The 23591-nt window shown below is 45.1% G+C and overlaps 1 protein-coding gene across 1 annotated transcript in view; it reads right to left on the bottom strand.

Moving 5' to 3' along the window:
- Window positions 1-23591, bottom strand: part of col15a1b (collagen, type XV, alpha 1b) — a 304760-nt gene that overhangs the window by 15835 nt on the left and 265334 nt on the right. Inside the window, exons 27-34 of the mRNA XM_059993844.1 lie at window positions 23019-23105; window positions 22835-22876; window positions 15760-15802; window positions 12357-12446; window positions 6425-6453; window positions 5579-5707; window positions 3767-3902; window positions 2573-2637 (exon numbers count right to left, since the gene is read on the bottom strand). Coding sequence (XP_059849827.1) covers window positions 2573-2637; window positions 3767-3902; window positions 5579-5707; window positions 6425-6453; window positions 12357-12446; window positions 15760-15802; window positions 22835-22876; window positions 23019-23105 — 621 coding nt within the window. The remainder of the gene's footprint in view (window positions 1-2572; window positions 2638-3766; window positions 3903-5578; window positions 5708-6424; window positions 6454-12356; window positions 12447-15759; window positions 15803-22834; window positions 22877-23018; window positions 23106-23591) is intronic.

Raw genomic sequence — 23591 nt, 5'->3', positions numbered from 1 at the left:
AAGGTGATGCCTCAAGGAGGCATATGTCAGTGATAATAAACCCCATTCTAATTTGGCAGAATTATAAATAAAAAAAGTGAATAAAAAATTCCAAGTTAAAAACATCAGCGCATAGAACTTGCGATGAGGATAGAAGTTCTAACCACGTTAAACTGAGCCCGTCCAAAACTCTACAGCCCCTGTGCTAATTCTCAGCAAGGACCCCGCCTTCTTTTCCACCTTTCCATAGTTAAGGGGATATAAGCCCATTTTCCTCAGTCTGTCCTAAGGAAACTGAACTACATCGGATTGATTGATTGAGAGAATGTGGTCGGTGTACATGCGGCCGATTGATTATGCGATGAATTGATTTGGCCTCCTGTCCTGTGAGTGCATGCCTTATTCTGATTGTTGAAAGCCGCTTCCGTTGTGATTGGTTAGTTTAGAAACTGCATCTGCTTTTCCCATTGGGAAGACGACTCAGTTTTCAAATGTCCTGGGGGTATAAAATAGCACGTGGAAGGGGCTTATTTTCTTGTTCCTTTGTTTTAGGCAAGGATGAACACAACCTTTGGGACGGTGTGCTCTGCACATGCTTTTAACTAGGTATCCTCATTGAAAGTACATATATTTGATGAATATTCAGTTTTGTAGTACCTGTAACTCGGGGAAGATGAATGTTTAGTTGAATTTTTACCGTCTGTAAATAAATGATTAATACACCTATTCGAAGCCAGTGCATTTCTTGTCTAACTTGCAAGACCTGCAAACCTGATTCATCGTTACACCTCCAAAGTGTGGGAAAGCCTCGTTTTTTTTGTGCTGGCTTTCGAGTACGTATGATTTTGTCTCAGCGGACTGGCTCATCACTCCCACAATGAAATTTGCCGAGTGTCAACCATTACTAACATGACTCAGAACAAACAATTGAATTGGGCTTTGGTCAGGCTACGTGGAGTATTATGCGCAGATTTGGGGTCCTTATCTAAGAAAAGATATACCGGCAATGGAGAGAGTTCAGAGGATGTTCACAATTATACATGAAGATGTAACTAGTAGAGTGGATAGGGGAGAGCCAGTGGATGTGGTATATTTAGATTTTCAAAAGGCTTTTGACAAGGTCACACACAGGAGATTAGTGCTCAAACTTAAAGCACACGGTATTGGGGGTATGGTATTGATGTGGATAGAGAATTGGTTGGCAGGCAGGAAGCAAAGAGTGGGAGTAAACGGGACCTTTTCAGAATGGCAGGCAGTGACTAGTGGGGTACCGCAAGGCTCAGTGCTGGGACCCCAGTTGTTTACAATATATATTAATGATTTAGTCGAGGGAATTAAATGCAGCATCTCCAAGTTTGCAGATGACACGAAACTGGGCAGCGGTGTTAGCTGTGAGGAGGATGCCAAGAGGATGCAGGGTGACTTGGATAGATTAGGTGAGTGGGCAAATTCATGGCAGATGCAATTTAATGTGGATAAATGTGAGGTTATCCACTTTGGTTGCAAGAACAGGAAAACAGATTATTATCTGAACGGTGGCCGATTAGGAAAAGGGGAGATGCAACGAGACCTGGGTGTCATTGTACACCAGTCATTGAAGGTGGGCATGCAGGTACAGCAGGCGGTGAAAAAGGCAAATGGTATGTTGGCATTCATAGCAAAAGGATTTGAGTACAGGAGCAGGGAGGTTCTACTGCAGTTGTACAAGGCCTTGGTGAGACCGCACCTGGAGTATTGTGTGCAGTTTTGGACCCCTAATCTGAGGAAAGACATTCTTGCCATAGAGGGAGTACAAAGAAGGTTCACCAGATTGATTCCTGGGATGGCAGGACTTTCATATGAAGAAAGACTGGATCGACTAGGCTTATACTCACTGGAATTTAGAAGATTGAGGGGGGATCTTATTGAAACGTATAAAATTCTAAAGGGATTGGACAGGCTAGATGCAGGAAGATTGTTTCCGATGTTGGGGAAGTCCAGAAAGAGGGGGTCACAGTTTAAGGATAAAGGGGAAGCCTTTTAGGACCGAGATGAGGAAAAACTTCTTCACACTAAGAGTGGTGAATCTGTGGAATTCTCTGCCATAGGAAACAGTTGAGGCCAGTTCATTGGCTATATTTAAGAGGAAGTTAGATATGGCCCTTGTGACTAAAGGGATCGGGGGTATGGAGAGAAAGCAGGTACAGGGTTCTGAGTTGGATGATCAGCCATGACCATACTGAATGGTGGTGCAGGCTCGAAGGGCCGAATGGCCTACCCCTGCACCTATTTTCTATGTTAATTGATCCAGTTGCTCTGTTGCTGTTCCTGCTCTGCGGATATGCAACAGAGACCCTCTCAAGTCCTATCCAAATTGCCTGGAGAACAGACAGACTAATCGTGTCACAGTGCACTTGAGGCCGGATGACATCCTTTGTCTTGCCAGGTGAAATATTCTGAGATGAATTGCTACTCAGAGCAGGTAGGCTTGGCAGCTGAAGCTCAGACTGGGTAAACATGGCTGTGCCCTCTCGGGGAGGGTTTTCAATGGGAGTATTCAGTGGATCTGCTCCCCTCTACAGCACACCCACGTGCCATGGCCTATTTCACTTACCAAGCCACCGTTGCCTCCTTGTCCCGGTGGTCCTGCTGGCCCTGGGGGTCCGGGGAGGGTGAAGGCTGGAAAACAAAATGGCGACATCACGAGAAAGGGAAGACAGGCTACAGGATTCCCCGACTCCCACCTGCTCTTGTAGACACGTGGTGCGTGCGGTTTCTCCAGCTCGGTTTCCGTGGGAATGCACCAATCAGGCCACAATATGCTGTGACAATGAGTTTTGAAAAACTATGCAACACAGGTGAGAGGAGTTGCACTTTGAGAAAACAAACCAGGGCAGGACACTGACGAGTGTGGTAGAAAAGAGGGATTTGGGGATACAGATCCATAATTCCTTGAAAGTGATGTCACAGGTTATAACGAGAACACTTGGCACATTGGCCTTTCCACAAATCAAAGTATTGAGTACAGGAGTTGTGATTTTATGTTGAAATTATATATGGCATTGGTGAGGCTTAATTGGGAGTATTCTATGCAGTACAGTGACTACGGCCTAGTCCATCACGGGTAAAGCCTTCCCCACCACTGAGCACATAGGATAGCAGCATCCATCATCAGGGACCCCCACCACTCAGAACATGCTCTCTTTGTGCTCAGGGAGAAGGTACAGAAGCCTCAGGACCCATGCCAGCAGGTTCAGGAACAGTTAACCATCAGGCTCTTGAACCAAAGGGAATAACTTGCCCCATCACTGAACTGTTCCCACAACCAATGGGCTCACTGTCAAGGACTCATCATCTCATATTCTCAGTATTTATTGTTTACTTATTTATTATTATTATTTCTTTCCTTTCGTACTTGTAGTTTGTTGTCTTTTGCACACTGGTTGAATGCCCAAGTTGTGGCCTTACATTGATTCTGTTATGGTTCTTATTCTATGGATTTATTGAGTATGTCCTCAAGAAGATGAATCTCCGAGGTGTTACTGGTGTATTTTGGTAATAAATTTACTTTGAACTTTTTTGAGAATTGAGTTCTGATCACCTACCTACTGGAAAGATGCCAATAAGATTGAAAGAGTACAGAGAAAATTTACAAGGGTGTTGGCAGGACTTGAGCTATAGGGAAAGGCTGAAGAGGTTAGGACTCTATTCCTTGGATTTGTCTTTATAGGGTGATTTTTGTGGTGCATTGAGGCTTGATGGGAGCATGCAATACTCAGTTCCAATGGATTCACTTGATTGGACTCACCTGATCCAAAAACACCCGGCATTCCTGGAGGTCCCGGAGGTCCCGGTGGACCCACAATTCCATATCCTGGAGGACCTGGCAGTCCTGGCATTCCCGGTGGTCCCATCGGCCCCACCACAGATGAACCCTTGGGTCCCTACAGGGAGGGAGGAAGTAGAAGACGTTCTACAGAGAGGATACCTTGGATTTTTATTTCTGAGAGCAAAGGGAGGGTTTAAATCTGTAGTACAAATTTCTTCAAAAAGTTTACTAAACTTGAAAGATTTTCATTGTTATGCTGTATTTTATTATACTCTTAAAATGATAAATCGAATAAAATATGGGATTTTTCCATTTTCAATTTTGCTCAGAGCAATGGTAGGTCCATGCAGGTGTAAAAATAAACTGAGAATTGGTTAGGAGGATGGGTTGAGTTAGGTAGTGCTTTTCTCTTCAAGTGCCCAAGCTGGCCCGTTCTTTCTGTTATAGCTGTCATTTGATCATGGGTTTTTTCAGTATGTGCCCTGAGACGGAGGCATGGCATATTTTGCTGGTTGAAAGACACTTCCATTGTATCGTCGTGATTGGTCATGTATAAAAACTGCAACAGCAATTCCCATTGCTGGCGTGTGTGCCATGGCAGAGCGTGCCCAATTTCAAACACTTCAGGGGTATAAAGAATAGCAAGCCTCTCTCTGTCCCCGTTGTATAAGACTAGCTGCTTGGAACCATCGGGAAGGTATGCTCCACGCGCACTGTTTGTTGAATATTTAGTTTTATAGTTTGTGTAACTTGAGGGAACTTAAATGTTGGGTCAAATTTTTTAGTGTTTGTAAAAAAAAATGACTAATATACTTATCAGCAGTCAGTGTTTTCTGTCTTGCTTACCAAACCTGTGAATCTACTTAAATGTTACAGAATGCCCACAAGAAAATGAATCTCAGGGTTGTATATGGTGACATGTATGTACAGTACTGTGCAAAAGACTTAGGCACCTATATATAGCTATATTTTGCACAGCACTGTATTTGTCAATGTGGACTGGAGAGTGAGTTGTAAATCTGGCAGGAGCAGAGGATATTGAGATTGGTGAGGGTGGAGTGCCTCATTTGGGGGAGGGTGTGGTGTGGGAGGGGGGCAGAGGATGAGTGCCAGGAGCAGTGGGGGGGGGGGGTGTTGGTGCTTGTGAAGACACACCCAACCCTGAGACACCAGGCAAAGTCACTCGGTTCCAAACAATTGGTTTATTGATCATTACAGAATGTCTCTCTGGTGCTTCCTGCTCCCTCCCCTCTTCCCACTCTCAGTCCACTATAGAGACCCATATCAGAATCAGGTTTATCGATACTCTCTTATCCCATGAAATTTGATTCGTTGTGGCAGCAGTACAGTGCAATACATACAATCACTAAGTACTGTGCAAAGGTCTTAGGCTTCCTACGTTGAACTTTGAGGCAAAGGAGGATGGGAGGTGACTTAGTTAGAGGTGTACAAGGTAATAACAGGCATAAACAGAGTGGACAGCCAGAGACTTTTTCCAGGGTGGGAATGGCTAGCGTGAGGCGGTTATAGGGGCATGTCAGAGGCGGGTGCATGGAATGCCCTGCCAGGGGTGGTGGCAGAGGCAGATACATTAGGGACATTTAAGAGACTCTTTGATAGGCACATGGATGATAAAACAATGGCAGGCGAAGTAGAAGCGAGGGTTAGATTAGTTTTAGAGTAGGTTATTAGGTCGGCATCCATGTTTTATGTTCTATATAACATTTGGCATATTTTCAGTCCCTTAAGCTTTCAAACATGATGTTAAGGTTGTAGTTTAGAGGTACTTACTACTGGCCCAGGTCTCCCTTGAGGTCCCATGGGTCCTGGAGCTCCTGGCATACCAGGCAAGAACAGGCTACCACCTGATTCTCCCTTCTCCCCTTTCTGACCCAGTGCTCCTGCGTCTCCTTTTTCACCCTTAAACGTTAAGAAAAAGAACATATTTAACTCATTTACTGGAAATTTATTTCCCTCCATTGATGCTGCTTGATGTACACAAAGTAATGGACGGTCCAGACCATCACAGGTACACCCATCACCCCCCACCCCACCATTGAGCACATCTACATGAGATACTGTCGCAGGAAAGCAGCATCCATCATCAGGGACCCCCACCACCCAGGACATGCTCTCTTCTTACTGCCATCAACTTGATGGGGCCTTTTTTGTTGTCTGTTGCTATTGTTCTGTTCTTGCTTGTGACGTTCTGAACAACTGCAGACATGTTACATCGGCACCGGAATGAGTGGTGACTCCCGCGGGCACATCCTTCTGTTGTGTCGGTTGTTAATGCAAATGACAAATTTCACTGTGTGTTTGGATGTAAGACCATGATAGGAGCAGAATTAGGCCATTTGGCCCATCGAGTCCGCTCTGCCATTTCATCATGGCTGATCCATTTTCCCTCTCAGCCCCGATCTCCTCTCCTGCCTTCTCCCCGTATCCTTTCATGCCCTCACTAATCAAGAATATATCAACCTCCCTATGAATACTGTATATATACCCAGTGACTCCACAAGCACACGTGACATGCCAACTTTGTTACAGTGAGTGCTACCAGCTTGCTGTGTATTTTCATGTTCGTTACTTTCATTTCAGATTTCCAGATTCCGTGGTATTTTGCTTTTCACTTACCTTCAGGCTGATATATGGCGAATAGGGACCTAAAATAAATGAAATCTCAAGTGAAATTCATTGATAAACAAAACGATTAAAGTTTAATAACAGTTCTCTTGGCTTTAAGCCTTTCTGCAGAACTCTAATATTATTTTTGTATAAAATAAACATTACACAATAAAATTATTGAAAAGAATAAATCATCCTTACATTCATAGATAAGGCGTTCAGTAGGGTTCAATTATATTTCTTAAAGCCAATGGGACTATTGCCCCTCATGGCCCCCTGGGGTGGTATCTTATTACAGTAGTTGAGGGCTTCCTCACCCAACCCAATCCCTCCCTCTCCGGTCACAGGTGAACCCTATACTGTCGTCCTTCCTCACTAAGCCCTTGCTATGGCTGCCCGGCGCTTCAGTGCATCCCTCCCCAGGCCCTCCTGCAGCCTGGGGTGTGCCCATCGGCAGCGTTCCTCCTGGGACCCTTGCTGTGCTGGAAGACCAGCAAGCTTCGGGCAGCTCGAAGGGGCTCCTTCACCAGCAGCTAATGTTTGCCCCTGAAAACAACCCGGCGATCAGAGAGCCCTCTATCACACAGCAGGCTGGTTTGAACCATGACACATTTTTCTCCACATCCTCTTTGCAATGTCGTTTATATGCCAAAGCCTTCTTATAGGACTATAACACTTAGGAGCAGAATTAGGCCATTCAGCCCATTGGGTCTGCTCCAAATCATGGCTGATTTATTAACCCCTCAACCCTGTTCTCCTACCTTCTCCCCATAAACTCCCCATAATCAAGAACCTGTCAACCTCTGATTTAAATATACCCAGTGACTTGGCCTTCACTACAATGAATTCCACAGATACACCACCCCCGGCTGAAGAAATTCCTCTTCAGCTCTGTTCTAAAGGCTTTCCTTCTATTTCGAGGCTGTACCCTCTAGTTCTAGACTCCCCAACTAACGGAAACATTTTTTCCACATCCACTCTATCTGGTAGAAGGCCTCCATCAGTCAGAGTTGACCGTGGATATTGCGTCCAAGCTGTCTAGATACCCAAACCAGGGCAGTACAATATGGAGAGCAAGATGTTGCCCATGTGGCAAGCTCGCCCTCTGCATGCACCTGATGAACCCAAAAGAAAAGCAGAGACTGGTACAGTTTAGCAGGAGTTGCCAGTCGGCATTGAACTCATTGTAGGACTGCCTTAGGGACTCCAGCTCCAGATTTTTCCCTCGGGATTTACTCCCAAAGCCTTCCCCATGAGTGGGTGTAGCCGTAAGGCAGCAGAAGTTTGAGATCAGAGTTTTCCTTCTCCGAGATGAGCTGCCAATCATGGCTGATGAGCCCCATCTGCCCGAAGTGACTGGATTTAAGGCGCCAGTTCACTGACTTTGCCCTTTCACCTGGCAGTGGAAACAGTCTTAGCAGCTGAGCCACACATGAAGTCCAGAAGCTGGACTTGGTTGTCCAAAGCTATTTGAGGTGCACGCCACTGGCAGCAGTTAATACATAGTGAGAGCTTGTCCCAATTACCAATGTCCCAATGACCAATGTTGGCCCCTTGAAGAATGAATTGGGAGAAATTGTTATGGGAAACAGGGAAATGGCAACAGAATTTAATGCGTACTTTAGATCTGTCTTCACCAGGGAGGACACAAGCAATCTCCCAGATGTATGGATGGGCCAGGGTCATAAGATATCAGAGGAATTGAAACAGATTGACATTAGGAAAGAAACTGTGATGAGTAGACTGATAGGACTGAAGGCTAATAAATCCCCGGGTCCAGATGGTCTGCATCCGAGGGTTCTAAAAGAGGTGGCTCAGGAAATTGCGGATGCATTGGTAATCATTTTCCAATGTTCCTTAGATTCAGGATCAGTTCCTGAAGATTGGAGAGTGGCTAATGTTATCCCACTTTTCAAGAAGGGAGGGAAGGAGAAAACGGAGAACTATCGCCCTGTTAGCCTAACGTCAGTCGTGGGGAAGATGCTTGAGTCCATTATTAAGGACGAAATAGTGGCACATCTAGATGGCAGTAATAGGATTAGGCCGAGCCAGCATGGATTTACCAAGGGCAAATCATGCTTGACTAATCTGTTGGAGTTTTTTGAGGGTTTAACAAGGATGTTAGACGAGGGTAAGCCAGTGGATGTAGTGTCCCTAGATTTTCAGAAGGCATTCAATAAGGTGCCAAATAGGAGATTGGTGAGTAAAATCAGAGCTCATGGCATTGGGGGCAGGGTTTCAACATGGATAGAAAACTGGTTGGCAGATAGAAAGCAAAGGGTAGCAGTGAATGGGTGTTTCTCGGACTGGCTGGAGGTCACTAGTGGGGTACCACAGGGCTCTGTATTGGGACCACAGCTCTTTACGATTTATGTCAATGATTTAGATGAGGGCATTGAAAACTATATCAGCAAGTTTGCTGACGATACTAAACTGGATGGCAGTGTGACATGCGAAGAGGACGTTAGGAGAATACAGGGAGACTTGGATAGGCTGGGTGAGTGGGCAGATACTTGGCAGATGTCATTCAATGTGAATAAATGTGAAGTTATCCACTTTGGAAGCAGGAACAAGAGGGCAGAGTATTCTTCTCCCAGAGAGTTGTGGAGGTGTGGAATGCACTGCGTCGGAAGACGGTGGAGGCCAATTCTCTGGATGCTTTCAAGAAGGAGCTAGATAGGTATCTTATGGATAGGGGAATCAAGGGATATGGGGACAAGGCAGGGACTGGGTATTGATAGTGAATGATCAGCCATGATCTCAGAATGGTGGTGCAGACTCGAGGGGCCGAATGGTCTACTTCTGCACCTATTGTCTATTGTCAAGGGCTATAACAACCTTAAGGAATCACTTGATCTAGGGCTTTCAATATTCAACAGGTTTTAATGAGATATTCCACCCCCCCCCCCCCACCACCATTTTCCTAAACTCGAGTGAGTACAGGTCAGAGACATCAAACGCTCCTCATACATTAACCCTTTCATTCCCAGATTCATTCTTGTGACCCTCCTCTGGACTCTCTCCAAAACCTGCACATCCCTTCTTAATTAAAGGCCCCAAGCTGCTCTCAATGCTCCGGGTGTGGTGTGGTCTGGCCAATGGCTTCCTCACAAAGCCTCAGCATTACATCCTTGCTCTATATTCATGTCCTCCCAAAATGAATGCTGACATAACATTGGCCTTCCTTATTGTTCCATGTAGCACAAATCCCTGCAACATCTGCGGAGGTATAAAATGACAGGGCAATTCAAATTAATTTGCTTCAGGTTTGTCGATGCGATCTGCTGTAACTGAGCAGGATCTGGGGCTGTGAGCACACCTGCCAGCTCGACAGCTAGCACAAAGGGTGACCTTTACTTGCTTAAAGCAGGTCAGTAAACCTTTGTGACTGGGTTGTAACCCTTTTCCCCAGGCCGGAGAGGAGATGCTGGGGCAGAGTGGTCGTGATGTTACCTCAGTCCTGGTGACCCAGCTTCACTTTCTGCTGGAGTTTGGACGTTCTCCCCCTGACCATGTGCATTTCTCCCGGGTGCTCCAGTTTCCTCCCATTGTCCAGGACCATAAGGTAAGATATAAGAGCAGAATTAGGCCATTTGGCCCATCGAGTCTGCTCCATGTATGGTCTGAGGGTTGATTGGTCACATGGGTATAATTGGACAGCAAGGTTCTCTTGGGCCAGAAGGAATAGATTTCAGAGTGAGAGGAGAGAGATTCGATAGGAACCTGAGGGACTTCTTTTTCACCAAGAAAGTGGTCAGTATATGGAAAGAGCTGTCAGAGGAAGTGATTGAGGCAGGTACACTAACAACAAGTAAAAGATACATGGACAGGTATAGGAAGGATTACGAAGACTTTGCCAGAATTTGGAGGCCTGAGTCATGGGTTAGGACTTGATTCCCTGGACTGTAGGACAATGAGGGAAGATTTGACAGAGGTATACAAAATTATAAAGGGTATAAAAAGGGTTAGGGTGGCAAGGTGGAGATACCCAAGGAGGTGTGAGGTTCTCCTTCACTCCACTAGCCTGCAGGTCACACTTGGGCAAGGTGTCGCACCTGCTTAGCCTCCGATCAGGGTCATGTGAAGCCATGGGAGCAGGTGGGGGATGGTTGTATGAGCAGCCGATGGATATCACAAGTCCTGGTTATGTAACCACTGACGCCAGGCAGACAATCTCTGAAGAGTATTGGTATTGGCTGGGGTCACCCGTCTTGTAAAGACACTGCCCAGAAGAAGGCAATGGAAAACAACTTCTGGAGAAGGATTTGCCAAAACAATCATGGTCATGGAAAGACCATGATCAGCCACGTCATATAACATGACTCAAAAAGAAGAAAAGAAAGGGTAAATGTTTGCAGGCTTTTCCCCCTCTGGCTGGGTGAGACTGGAACTAGAGGTCATCAGTTAAGGGTGAAGGGAGGAATATTTAAAGAGACTCTGAGGGGTACCTTTTTCACTCAGAGGGTGGCAAGAGTGTGGACCGAGTTGTCAGTGGGAGGAGTGGATGCCACTGACTGTGAGATGTGACTCTTTCAGCAAATCAGCTCAGACACAGTGATTTTACTAACTCATACTTCCACAAGATCAAAGTCAATCCCAAATTCAAGCCCCAGTGAAGTCAGCCAATTCATTATCAAGGTCACCTTGAGATTCATTTTCTTGCAGGAACATACAGGAAAATAAAGAAATTTGGTAGAATTTATGCAAAAATATAAATAACAAAGTCTGACAAACATTCAATGTGCAAAAGAAGACAAATCATGCAATAGAATCGGTGTAAAACTGCATGCAAGCCAAGGCTGACAAACAGCCGCAAACAGGAGAAAATCTGCAGATGCTGGAAATCCGAGCAACACACACAAAATGCTGGAGGAACTCAGCAGACCAGGCAGCATCGATGGTAAACAGCCAACGTTTTGGGCCGAGACCCTTCATCAGGACTGACAAACAACCAACGTGCAAAAGAAGACAAATTGTGCAAAGAATAAAATAAACAAATAAATGGAACTGAGAACATGAGTTGTAGAGACCTTGAAAGCAAGTCCATAGGTTGTGGGATCAATTCAGTGTTGAGGTGAGTGAAGTTACTCTCACCAGTTCAAGAGCCTGATGTTTGAAGGGTAATGACTGTTCCTGAACCTGGTGGCATGTGGTCTAAGACTCCTGCACTTTCTGCTTGATGAAAGCAGCGAGAAGAGAGCTTGGCCTGGATGGTGGCGGTCCCAGATGATGGATGTTGCTTTCCATGTTTACAACCCACACGATCCAATCTGAGGGATGGGCTTCATTTTGACTCGAGTGCAGCATCTCAGCAATGTTCTGGCAAACAGGACAGCTCATCAGCTGGGGAGGGGAGATATTTGGGGATATTTTTGCCTCCAATGCAGAGGAGAGTGGAATTATATTTGATTCTTTAAGGCTCTACAATACCACATATAATATGATGAACAACTTTCATATTGTACAAATCAATGCACACTGGCTATTTGTCAGTCTTTGTTTATATAGGGGGGTGGCGGAATATCTGAGGTAAGTTATTTTACACGGAGAGTGCTGGGTGCATGGAATGGCTTGTCAGGGGTGGTGGTAGAGGCAGATGAATGAGGGCAATTTAAGAAACTCTTAGATAGGCAAATAGATGATAGTAAAATGGAGGGCTATGCAGGGGGCAGGGTCTGAATGACGGTAGAGTACGTTAAAAGCTCAGCACAACATCATGGGCCGACCTTTCCTATGTTCTGTGTATAGTTTTCATAAATTCAATTGTATTTTTTTATTTGCAAGAAAATGATTCTGTAGGTAGTAAATGGTGACATACAGGTACATTGATAATAAATTTTATTTCGTCTTTGCCTTTGATCAATGGCCATTAAAACTACTTCTTCACACGACATACAGTTAAAATTGTACCATTGGAAAGGAGTAAAAACTCAGGCAATACCTGGCAGTCCTGGGGGTCCCTGCTCCCCCTTTTCACCTTTACCACCTTTTGGTCCACTTGATCCAAAGGAACCTTTCTCCCCCTTCACACCTGGGAGGAATGAAGAATGGTTGATTATATATCTCCAGAAATCAGGAAGGCCTCTTTCTTCTCTTCCACCACACACCAGAGTGATTATGAATGGTGTGTGGATATTTGTAAAGAAGTGTTTCTTTGAGGAAGGTTGTCAGAGTGCGTTGGGTGTCTGAGTGGAGATACACACTTACTCCTTACCTTCAGTAGAGACGTAACTGTGCCCTGCCGCCCCGTAACAACCTGAGACATAACGTCATTATTATCAGGTACCAGCAGATGATGAGATGGTGGGAGGGATTGTTCTTAAATCAAGGTAAGCCTTATTCATAATAAAAAATGTATTTACAAGAATAAACCATGCAAGTCCCTTTTCATTCTTACATTTATAGTCAATATGACAGCTGCCAACTAATTACACAGATACAATTTGTCCTGACACCGATTATTCCAGCTCCACCATTCAATTGTTTTGGAGGCTGTAACAATGATGTCACTGGCATCAGAGGATCAAGTTTGAAGGGTTGCTGATCAGCTTTATTCACCACATACATTTCCATGTGCTCAGAATTTGCTGTGTGTGTTGGTCAGAGCACAAAAAACAATAATGTTCAACAATGATAAAAAATAAAGAATTATAGAAAAATAAAGTTAGAACTACAGATAGGGAATTTAATGTGCACAAATGCATAAACACCAGCATATATTTACAATGTAAACAGCATTATTCAAAGTGGTTTAAAGTGTTTACAGTGCAGTGCAGCGACAGGGGTAAGAGAGAGAGGGGGTGCAGGGGGTTAATTAGAATGGTTGATCAGATTGGGGGAAGAAACTTCTTCTAAGATGGCATGAAGTTTTTGTTTTAATAGCCCGAGAGCCTTTGGAACCTCCAAGAGGACCAGAAGCACGTCGTGGTTTGGAGGCTTGTATGCCTGGAGTCAGTACTTGTGCTTTGGCTGTTGGTAGGGTCACCCATGCCAAACAGGTCAAAGGTTAGAGGACAGACTAAGAGTGGTCCACTGGTCTTCAAGTTTAGGGTTCAGCTCAGGGCTAACACCACTGACTAGTAAAACAGAATTGTTATGGAAACAGCAATGAAGAATCTTTCTACATCTGAGTGTGGTGATATTCCTGCGTCTCCATCTGGGACATGTATAACTGACAGTAGTGAAACCCTGGGGAACTTATTGACACGATGAAGGAAGCCCTGAGCACCGCCAGAAACGGAGGACCTTCATTGCTGCCCCAAGCACCAGTGGTATAACAGGCAGTATTGAGCTTTTGAAAAAGGCAGTTTGCAGGGCGCGTAGTGTCCTCAAAGACATTCCTGCCCGTTTCTTTATCCTGGACACACACAAGTGCTGCAGTGATGATAGACCACACTACTGACCTTTTCTGCTGCCCTGCTGTAAATTATCTACTTAAGGCTTTCAATTATTTTTAAATCAGTAGACTAAAAACTCTGCAAACCAAAACAGCCACCGTATTTTAATGCAGTATTTCAAGCACTTTCAAAAGGCTCATCAAACACTTTGTTCTGCACTGACAATATGAAAATGAGTTTTTTCTGCACTTCAATAAAGTTGGAGGTGCTGCTGAAAAAATTCACAGCGGCCCCTTCCTAATGCTTCAAATGTTATGCAGCTTTCAGAACCCAATCCAGTGGAGAATATAGTTAATTTAAAAGCTTTTGGCAAAGTACAATCAGCGAAGTAAGTTCATCACTTTTATTTGTGTCCATCTGATCGTAACGCTCAATACTGTGTCAGAGAACAAGCAGGCGGGTTTGGGCAAGCCCTGCTTTCAAAGCACGAATAGAGCATTGAAACAGCAGATGTTCTGATATCTTCCTTCATCTGTATAATGAACGTGTGTCACTGACACAACATTGCTCAAGGAAAGCATTTAGTCAGAGTGATGAATAGTTTAACAGAGCTAGCTGCCTTGCTATTCTGGACATTTGAACCAATGAAAAACCAAACTGTACACGTAGGCTGTCTACAAGAAGGGTCAGAGCCGTCTCTATTTCCTGAGGAGACTGAGGTCCTTTAACATCTGCCGGACGATGCTGAGGATGTTCTACGAGGCTGTGGTGGCCAGTGCTCTCATGTTTGCTGTTGTGCGCTGGGGCAGCAGACTGAGGGTAGCAGACACCAACAGGATCAACAAGCTCATTCGTAAGGCCAGTGATGTTGTGGGGGTGGAACTGGACTCTCTGACGTTGGTGTCTGAAAAGGGGATGTTGTCCAAGTGCATGCCATCTTGGACAATGACTCCCATCCACTCCATAATGTACTGGTTAGGCACAGGAGTACATTCAGCCAGAGACTCATTCCACTGAGATGTAACACTGACTGTCATAGGAAGTCATTCCTACCTGTGGCCATCAAACTTTACAACTCCTCCCTCGGAGTGTCATACACCCTGAGCCAATAGGCTGGTCCTGGACTTATTTCCACTTGGCATGATTAACTTATTATTATTTAATTATTTATGGTTTTATATTGCTATATTTCTACACTATTCTTGGTTGGTTTGGCTGTAACGAAACCCAATTTCCCTCGGGATCAATAAAGTACGTCTGTCTGTCTGTCCGTCTGTCTGTCTGTCTGTCTGTCTGTGTGTCAGTCTAGGTTGGAAATGAGTGGGCGATCATGAGCTGAATGATTCTTCAGGGTAGAATCCTGATCAGGATGGACCAGGTGTTTTGTCCTGCTGTAGGTTATTTTCACCAGGAGAAACAAGTCCACATTCTTCGTCACAAAATGAAATCACGTACAGAGAATGGGGGCGGCACGGTAGCATAACGTTACGACAGCGCCAAAGACCCGGGTTCAATTTCCGCTGCCGTCTTTTAAGGAGTTTGTATGTTCTCCGCGTGACCATGTGTGTTTCCTCCGGGTGCTCCTGTTTCCTGCCATCGTCCAAACACGTCGGAGTTAATAGCTAATTGGTGAAGTGGGCCAGCGCAGGCCTGTTGGACTGGGAGGATCTGCTACCATGCTGTATCTCTAAGTAACATAAATCAAACCAATAAAAGAATTGCAGATTTGTCTTATCTCGACATACAGTGTGGAGTAGGCCCTTCCAGCCCTGTGACCCATCCCGCCCCAGAATCCCCACAACCCCAATTAACCCTAACCGAATCGTGGGACATCTTTAGACTGTGGGAGGATGCCGGAGGACATAATGAAAACCCACACGTCCCTCGTGAGGGACGTACAGAGACTTCTTACAGAATGGCGACGGAATTGAACTTGGAACTCCAAAACGCTCTGAGCTGTAAAGCTTCATGCCCAGATGTGAGCAGACGGATAACAAGTTAACCTACCCAGACAGTTGACATCCCCTTCTGGTTGAAATTGACCATTTATCTAAAAGATCAAAAACAGACAAGATGTTAGTGAAAACAAACTTCATCTATCCACAACTCCTCGTAGCAAATCCACCCAGAAATTTTTAAAATTAACATTATCTCGACTATTGCTTATTTACACCTTTCAAACGTTGTAGCTAATCCTTATTTTAACACTACACAAGAGATTCTGCAGACACAGGAAGTACATACAGAATTACAGAACTCAGCAGGTCAGACAGCATCTATGGAAATGAATAACAGTTGACATTTCAGGCAGAGACCCTTCTTCAGGACTGGGGAGGCGCGGGGGGGGGGGGGGGGAGGCTGAAGCTAGAATAAGATGGCTGGGGGAGGGGAATGAGGACAAGCTAGAAGGTGATAGGTGAGGTCAGGTGGGTGGGGGAGGGGATGAAGTAAGAAACTGGGAGGTGATAGGTGCAAAAGGGATAGGCTGATGAGGGAATCTGAGAGGAGAGTGGACCATGGAAGAAAGGAGAAAGGCACCAGGGGGAGGTGATAGGCAGGTGAGGAATAAGAGGGGGCCAGAGTGGGGAATGGAAGAAGAGGAAGGGCAGAGGGGGGAAATTTGCCTTAAGTTTGAAAAATTGATATTCATGCTATCAGGTTGGAGGCTACCCAGATGGAATATGAGGTGTTGCTCCTCCAACCTGAGTGTGGTTTCATCAAGGAGAGGAGGCCATGAACTGACAAGTCTTAATGAAAATGGGAATTGGGATCAAAATGGTTCACCACCAGGAAGTCTGGGTTCTTGCAGATGGAGCGAATGTGTTTGGCAAATCCGTCCTCCAACCTGCGTCAGGTCTCACTAATGTCGAGGATGCCCATTCAGGAGCACTGGATACAGTAGATGACTGCAACAGATTAGCTGGTGAAGTGTTGCCTCACCTGGGAGAACAGTTTGGGGCCCTGAATGGAGGTGAGAGATGAGGCGAGTGGGCAGATGTTATGATGTGAGTCTTATTGAGGCCTCCATTGGTTAGTGTTGACGATGGATGTTGCATCCTAGCTGTCCAGATACAGAGGCCAGGGCAGTACGATATGGAGAGGAAGCTGTTGCCCATGTAGCAAGCTCCTCCTCTCCACACATCCGACGAACCCAAAGGAATGGCAGAGACTGATACAGTTTGGCAGAGTCGCAGGAGTTGCCAGACAGCATTGAGCTCAAGATAGAGACTCCAGCTCCAGACGTTTTCTTGGGGTTACTCCGGAAGCCTTCCCCATGAGTGGGTCTAGCCACAAGGCAGTGGAGGTTTGAGATCAGAGTTTTCCTTCTCATAAATGAGCTGCCAACCATGGACAACGAGCCTCATCAGCCCAAAGTGACTGGTTTTGAGGTGTCGGTAACCCACCTTTGCCCCTTCTCCTGTCAGTAGAAATGGTTCTGCTGAGATTTGTAACTAAGGCACATGTGAAGGGCAGGGGCTGGACTTGGTTGTCAGAGGCTATTTGAAGCCCACGCCATTGGGAGCTTGCCTCCAATACCATCTCCGGCTACAACAACCTTAATTTCAACAATTGTTATTTGGCATAAGTCAATATCCCTGTACAAATCCCAATAAATAGAGCGATTAATGAGCAGACTATTTCTCACTTGAGGACTCGGAAGCTGCAGGGTTTTTGTATCCAGACCCGAGATGTCCAACACCTCTCTACTGATCAGACACCGCTTTATACACAGTTGTCCTCACTGCAGAATGCATTCTAAGTCATGGGCGGTGAGTTCTCGCTCTCAGAATTGCCAAGCGGCTGGCATTTCAATATCTCCAGGCGTGGCCTGGAAGTAGTGTACCTTCGGGACGTGGCCCCGTGGACGACCCAGTTCTGATTTCACCGACTGAGGTGTCATGGGAGACTGAATCACCGAGGTAGCGGATGATGTGAGCAGCTGTCAGAGGCCCCTGCACTCGAGCGATCCCCCCCTCTCTCTCTCTCTCTCTCTCTCGAGGGTGAGTGAGAGTCTGCTCGTCTTCGAGTCAGAAGGCTGAGGCAAGCGACACAGCAGGTCACAATATCGGAGAAGTCTCCCTCTGGCTGTGGCAGGAGCAATATCCCCCTCTCCCTCGTTAGTTAGAGTGAGGGCCTGTCTGACATGGCGAGGTGTTGGGATGGATGGTACTTCTTGATTGACTCTAGATCGTAGTCTCCAGGAGCTTTGCTATCGCTGGCATGGTGGGCGGTGGTGGGGGGGGGGGGAGGGGGTTCCTGGCTGATCCACTTGCGTGGGGAGGGGGAGAAAGGAGGGTTGATGTTTTGTTGCTGCTTGTGTTTGGGGGAGGGGCTTTGAGGTTCTAACATTTTCTCTCATTCATTCATTCATTGGGTTTTCTTTCATGGATGTCTGTGAAGAGTAAAAATTTCAGGTTGTATACTGTAGACATTCTCCGATATTAAATCGAGCCGTTGAACGATGTCATGCAAAACAAATAACCAGTAGATCTTCGCCATGCATCATGCCACATTCATTTCTATTTAATATCATGCTTCCCATAGGGTTCATCAACAATTCTGTTAAGCCCCTGGAAATTGCTCCGGAAGTTCTGTCTCTCAAGCAAGTGCAGGAGGTTTAAGGTGAGCTCGTTGATTAAGGTGAAGTTCAGCAAAGAGGTATAGGAGCCTTAGGCCCCACACCACCAGTTTCAGGAACTGATATTACAGGGGGAAGGCAGGACACTGGGGTAGTGAGGGATAAGGAATCAGTCATGATGGAATGACCAGAACAGACAAGATGGGCTGAATGGCCTACTTCTCTGATATCTTATGGTTCTGCAACCATCAGGCTCCTGAACCAGTGTGGATAACTTCACTCACCTCAAATCTGAACTAATTCCACAGCCTACAGACTCACTTTCAAGGAGTCTTTACAACCAATGTTCTCAGTGTTATTTTTTATTTGCCCAATTTGATTTCTTTTACACATTAGCTGTTAATATGTAGATTTTCATAAATTCTATCATATGTCTTTATTTTCCCATCAATGCCTGCTACAAATGAATCGCAAGGTAGTTTATGGTTAGGCCGACATGGTGGCATAGTGGTTAGCACCATGCTTTACGGTACGGGTGACATGGGTTCAATTCCCATTGCCGCCTGTATGTTCTCCTGGTGACCATGTGCATCTCCCACTGGTTGCTAGGTTAATTGGTCATTGAGACTAGGTTAGGGGTGAATCGGGGGATGGTTGGGTGGCTTGGCTTGAAGGGCCAGAAGGGCCTTTTCTGAGCTGCATCTCCATGAGACCATAAGCAACATACAAGATGCTGGAGGAACTCAGCAGGTCCGGCAGCATCAATGGAAAAGAGTAGACAGTCGATGTTTCAGGCCGAGACTCTTCTCCAATCTGGAAGAAGGATCTTGGCCCGAAACATCGATTGTCTACTCTTTTCCATAGATGCTGCCTGACCTGCTGAGTTCCTCCAGCATCTTGTGTGTGTTGCTCTGGATTTCTAGCAGATATTCTCATGCTTGTAATAACCCCATAAGACCATAATACATTGGAGCAGATTTAGGCCAGTTAGCCCATCGAGTCAGCTCTGCTGCTCAATTTCCCTCTCAACCCCGATCACCTGCCTTCTTCCCATTAATAAATTAATAGACAAGATAAAATAATGAATTGACTTTGATCATGAATGTTTTGAAGTAAGTCCAAAGGTTAGGTAAAAGGATGTGGTAGCCTTAGAGAGGTTTCAGAGGAGATTTACCAGGGTGCTGCCTGGATCAGAGAGCATGTCTTATGAAGACAGGTTGAACAAATTAGGGCTCTTCTCTTTGGAGTGAAGAAACATGAGATGTGTCTTCATCGAGGTGTACAAGGGAACAAGAAGCACAGATGGAGGCACAGAGAGAATCTTTGGCAAGGGTTGGCAATACGCTGGCTGTGAGGTCGCACAACACTGCAGATCCAGTTAATGAATGCCAAGGGCGTGAGTCAAGAGTTTTAGTTAAATTGTTATGCAACTATGAGAAAAACACAAATGCCAGGTATGTAGATATTGATATTAATATAACTTCAGCTTTGCAATGGATGAAAGAAAATTTTCCTGTGTCTTCTGCTCAGAGCCATTTTCCCCAGAGCAGAAATGGCTAATACCAAAGGTCATAATTTTAAGGTGACTGCAGGAAAGTATAGGGGGTGGGGCATTGAATGATGGTAGGGTAAGTTGTTTTCAACTATTCTGCACAGGCCTGCAGAAATTTAACTTCTTCCACTTTGAAAATGATTTTTATATCTGCTCCATTCATTGCCCACTCAGGCAGGTGTATCGCAGGGTATCTTGCCCACTCAGGCAGGTGTATCACAGGGTATCACATCTGGTTGGCTATTTCTTTTCCTCAGGTCACATCTGGCCCTAGAGGTAGTTTCCCTGTACCTCCAGAGTCAGCCCCTTCAGTGACAAATAATGCTAATTATTATACATTAGGGGCATTTAAGAGACTCTTCTATAGGCACATGGATGATAAAAAAAAATCAGGGGAAGGAAACATTAGATTGGTCTTAGAGTAAATTCCTCAATGTTACTATTTCCGAGGACCCATACTGGGCCCAACACGCAAGTGCCATTATGAAGAAAGCCTCTACTTCCTTCTAAGCTTGCAAAGATTCAACATCTAAAACTTTGACAAACTTCTATGGATATATAGTATCTCTCCACTATGTGGCCTGACATCAGTGGTTGGGAAGTTGCTGGAATCGGTTGTTAGGGATGAGATTACAGAGCACCTGGAGGCACATGATAAGATAGGCCAAAGCCAGCGTGGTTTCCTGAAAGGAAAATCCTGCCTGACTAACCTATTGCAATTCTTTGAGGGAATTACAAGCAGGGCAGACAAAGGAGATGCAGTAGACATGGTGTACTTGGATCTTCAGAAGGCCTTTGACAAGGTGCCGCACAGGAGGCTGCTTAGCCAGATAAGAGCCCATGGTATTACAGGGGAGTTTCTCACATGGGTGGAGCTTTGGCTAATCGGCAGAAAACAGAGAGTGGGAATAAAGGGATCCTATTCTGGCTGACTGCCAGCTACCAGTGGCGTTCTACAGGTGTCGGTATTGGGACCGCTGCTGTTTGCAATGTATGTCAATGATTTGGACTATGGGATTAATGGATTTGTGGCTAAATTTGCCGATGATACAAAGATAGGTGGAGGAGTGGGTAGTGTTGAGGAAACAGAGAGCCTGCAGAGAGACTTAGATAGTTTAGGGGAATGGGCAAAGAAGTGGCAAATGAAATACAATATTGGAAAACGTATGGTCATGCACTTTGGTGGAAGAAATACATGGACAGACTATTATTTAGATGGGGAGAGAATTCAAAATGCAGAGATGCAAAGGGACTTAGGAGTCCTTGTGCAGGATAATCTCCAGGTTGGGTTGGTGGTGAAGAAGATGAATGCAACGTTGGCATTCATTTCTAGAGGTTTAGAATATAAGAATGAGATATGATGTTGAGGCTCTATAAGGCACTCACGAGACCACACTTGGAGTATTGTGTGTACTTTTGGGCTCCTTATTTTAGAAAGGATATACTGACATTGGAGAGGATTCAGAGAAGATTCACAAGAATGATTCCAGGAATGAAAGGGTTACCGTATGAGGAACGTCTGGCAGCTCTTGGGCTGTATTCCCTGGAGTTCAGAGAATGAGGGGGATCTCATAGAAACATTCCGAATGTTAAAAGGCCTGAACAGATTAGATATGGCAAAGTTATTTCCCACGGTAGGGGAGTCTAGGACAACAGGGCATGACTTCAGGATTGAAGGACGTCCATTTAGAACTGAGATGCAGAGAAATTACTTTAGTCAGGGGATGGTAAATCTGTGGAATTTGTTGCCACAAGTGCCTGTGGAGGCCAAGTCATTGGGTGTATTTAAGGCAGAGATAGATAGATTCTTGATTAGCCAGGGCATCAAAGGGTATGGGGAGAAGGCAGGGGAGTGGGGATGACTGGAAGAATTGGATCAGCCCATGACTGAATGGCAGAGCAGACTCGATGGGCTAATTGGCCTACTTCTGCTCCTAAATCATATGGTCTTATGGCCTGGTATGGAAGCACCAAAAAAAGTAGTGGATACAGCCCAGTCCATCATGGATAAAGCCATCCCAACCACTGAGCACATCTGCATGAAACGCTGTTGCAAGAAAACAGCATCCATCATCGGAGACCCTAACCATCCAGGTCAAGCTGTCATCAGGAAGGAGGTACAGGAGCCTCAGGACTCTCACCACCAGGTTCAGTCACAGATATTACCCCTCAACCATCAGGCTCCTCAAAGAAAGGGGATGACTTCACTTGCCCCGTCATTAAAATATTCCCACAATGCATGGACTCACTTTCAAGGATTCCTCATCTCATGTTCTCGATAGTTATTGCTTATTTATTTATTATTAATATTATTTCTTTTGTATTTGAACAGTTTGTTGTCTTTTGCACATGGGTTGTTTGTCTGTCATGTTGGGTGTGGCCTTTCATTGATTCCATTATGGTTATTGGATTTACTGAGAATGCCTGCAATAAAGCAAATGGCAGGGTTCTATATGGTGACATACATGAAAACTTTGATAATAAATGTACTTTGTAGAGTAGGTTGAAAGGTCGGCAGAATTTCGTGGGCCGAAGGGCCAGTACTGTGCTGTACTGTTCTTGGTTCAACGCTATGCTGAAATGGCATCTTGGCCATAACATTTTCTCCTGTGATGTGCATTTCATGAGACAGTACTCCTGGCCAAGCAAGACAAGAACATTTCCAAAGGCTGTTCACATCTTCACAATTATGTTAAGGCACAAGACACCATGTCTGAAGTCAGTAACTGGTCCAGTTTTAATAAGAAATGAATACTTACTTTGGAGTGTTAAGGACATAAGTTGTAGCATTCAAGACAAGCACAGGCAGAAAGAAAAAAAGGTCTCAGTGATTATTAATGAACAGAAGACCAAGCATACATTCACAACTGGGTTACCAAAATGTTGGGCTTCCATTTGTCAAAAGGGACTGTAATATCAAAACATGACAACGTATTCTTCGTTACACTTACGGGCATTTTGCAGTGCGGCCTGGGAGGAACTGGAAAAACTGTCTATTCAAAGTTGAAGGAAAACGAATTGGCAATTAAAAACAAGCGAACACAGAAGGTGATTAAAAAAAAATCAGACAACCAAATGGGAAAAGAACAATACAGAGAAAGATGAGCAACCCAAAGAACTGAAAAAATAACTTACTCCTTTTATGTTGAGAATTCGACCGGGACGTCCCGGAAGGCCTGGGGGACCTGGAGGACCTGGGGGACCTGGAGACCCAACAGGGCTCTGAAAATGGAATCAGATGATTGGTTCTCTGTTAGTCCTTTAACTAAGAATAAGAGTCTCCTCTCAACTCTCGGCATAGAGAATGCAATCACACGAGAGCGGAGCTTTTGCTGCTGCTTGTGCGGAGGGTGGGGGAGGAGGGACTTCGGGAGCTTTGATGTTCTATCATTCATTCTATGGATGTCTGTGAAGAGTACGAATTTCAAGTTGTATACTGTATAGATTCTCTGATATTAAAGGACCAAGATGACTGAAATGAAATGGAGTACAAGAGCCACAGACAATGTCTATAAAGTCCTGGTTAGACCACACTTAGAGTTTTGCAACCACCCGAGGTTCTGCAAATGCTGGAAATCCATGTACAAAACGCTGGGGGAACTCAGCAGGTCAGGCAGCATCTATGGAGGGAATTCTGGTTGCATCATTATAGAATGTGGAAGTTTTAGAGACGGTTCAGAGGACGCTACCTGGACTAAAGAGCATGTC

Source organism: Hypanus sabinus, chromosome 1 (genome assembly GCF_030144855.1).
Source record: "Hypanus sabinus isolate sHypSab1 chromosome 1, sHypSab1.hap1, whole genome shotgun sequence".
Lineage (NCBI taxonomy): Eukaryota > Metazoa > Chordata > Chondrichthyes > Myliobatiformes > Dasyatidae > Hypanus > Hypanus sabinus.
This window is presented reverse-complemented; position numbering and strand designations above follow the sequence as displayed.